The 1,556-nt window shown below is 59.3% G+C and overlaps 1 protein-coding gene across 1 annotated transcript; it reads left to right on the forward strand.

Moving 5' to 3' along the window:
- Tco025E_09769 (trans-sialidase) lies at positions 1-525 on the forward strand (the record flags this gene model as incomplete). Its single annotated transcript, XM_029376577.1, has 1 exon — positions 1-525. A coding segment is annotated over one exon (525 nt), but the record flags the coding sequence as incomplete, so codon positions are not given.
- Between the last annotated feature and the right edge of the window lie 1,031 nt (positions 526-1,556).

Below are 1,556 nucleotides of genomic sequence, written 5' to 3' on the forward strand. Positions count from 1 at the left end.
GAAGGCGGCGTTGCCAGCGACGCCCAGCCGACGGCGGTGGGTGCGACGCAAACGGAAGCCGCCGTTGGGGCGTCGGTGCCTGCACGGCCTCCACCACCACCACCGCCGGGTGCAGAAGTTGACGCAGCGGCGGCCGGCTCCGCGACGGCTGGCAATCGCCCCGCTGCCGGCAACGGCGTCGGCCCGCAGCCGCACAGCGCAGAACCGGTGCGGGACGGTGCGCAGTCGACGGACGGGGCTGCCGCAGCAAGCACCACCACCGGCGACGTTTCGGCAACTGCGGTGCAGCCGCCACAACAGGGCGTTGACGCCGCAGTGGGCAATAAAAACGCCTCGGCTGGCGCGCAAGAAATCCCCCCAGCGCCCGACGCGGTGCCTCTCCCCGGCAACAGCTCCGCTGCCTCCAAGCACAGCACTGACTTGAGGCCCAGCGAGGAAAGCAGCGACGGCGCTCTGCGTGGGTGCGTGTCTCGGCTATTGCTGCTTGCCCTGCTGGGGCTGTGGGGCACGACGGCTCTCTGCTGAATGCAAGAGGGAGAGTGGACTTGTAACCCCTCGTCTAAAATGTGCGCGCTGCGGTCCCAGCGGGTCTCTTCATTTATATACCCGTTTGTTTGTTTTTGTTTTGTTTTTGTCTATTCCCCTCCTCCTTTTTCCTATTTGGGCTTTGCTGTAAGAACCAATACCCTGTGGGCACCTTTTTTGTTTTCATTCGTTTCCTTAATGATCACTTGCTATACGCACTGCTAAGAGTGACGTGTTTATTCCCTCCTGTTTGCATTTTTGTTTGCTGCCCACACACATCCACAGGCGATGGCGGCTGCGCTGCTGTGCGCCGCACGGATGCGACGCAACTGCCGGGCGGGAGCGCAGGCCGAAGGCCGCATGAAATGTTCGGGAGGTGCAAATGTGTGGGCTCCTGCAACAGGGCTATGTTTTCCTTTTCTTCGTGCAGGTATTAAAATATACAAACACACTCTCCCAGTCCTCTTGTGCTGCTGGACGCGTGAGGTAAAGAAAACACCTGCCGAAGTAATTTTTTTTTCCTTTTGGGTTCTGCGGGGATTATTTATTTCTTCTTCCCCGTCGTTTCTGTTCTTCTGCGGCCTGGGCGATGCCCACCGCTGCCGTGTTTGGTCGCACCCTTCTTAAGTCCCTCTTGCTTCTTTCTCTCCTCCGCCCTTCTCTCTTTTGCCCCCACACCCACGCCGAAGGAAAAGAGACCAAGCGCTGCTTGCAGCCTCTGTGCGCTTTGAGGAGTCTGCAGCTACCACCACCAGCAATCAACACACACACACACAATTGTTTAGGCCTGAGCGGATCCGCCGCAGGGGGGGAAGAGAGAGTGAGAGAGCGTCAACGGTCCAACATGCCCCGGCCCCTGTTTGCCTCTGCGGTGCTGCTGCTTCTCCTCTGCGCGTTGATATGCTGCGGCAACATTGGTGCTGCGGCCGCTAATCAAGCGGATGTCATCAACCCATTTGCGGGGACGACAGAAGTGACTGGTGCTGCATGGGAAGGCGTTGGGGAGTCTAGTCAATCGGTCAGCTCCCTCC

The sequence above is a fragment of the Trypanosoma conorhini genome (genome assembly GCF_003719485.1).
Source record: "Trypanosoma conorhini strain 025E chromosome Unknown Tco_14.4_contig_01275, whole genome shotgun sequence".
NCBI lineage: Eukaryota > Euglenozoa > Kinetoplastea > Trypanosomatida > Trypanosomatidae > Trypanosoma > Trypanosoma conorhini.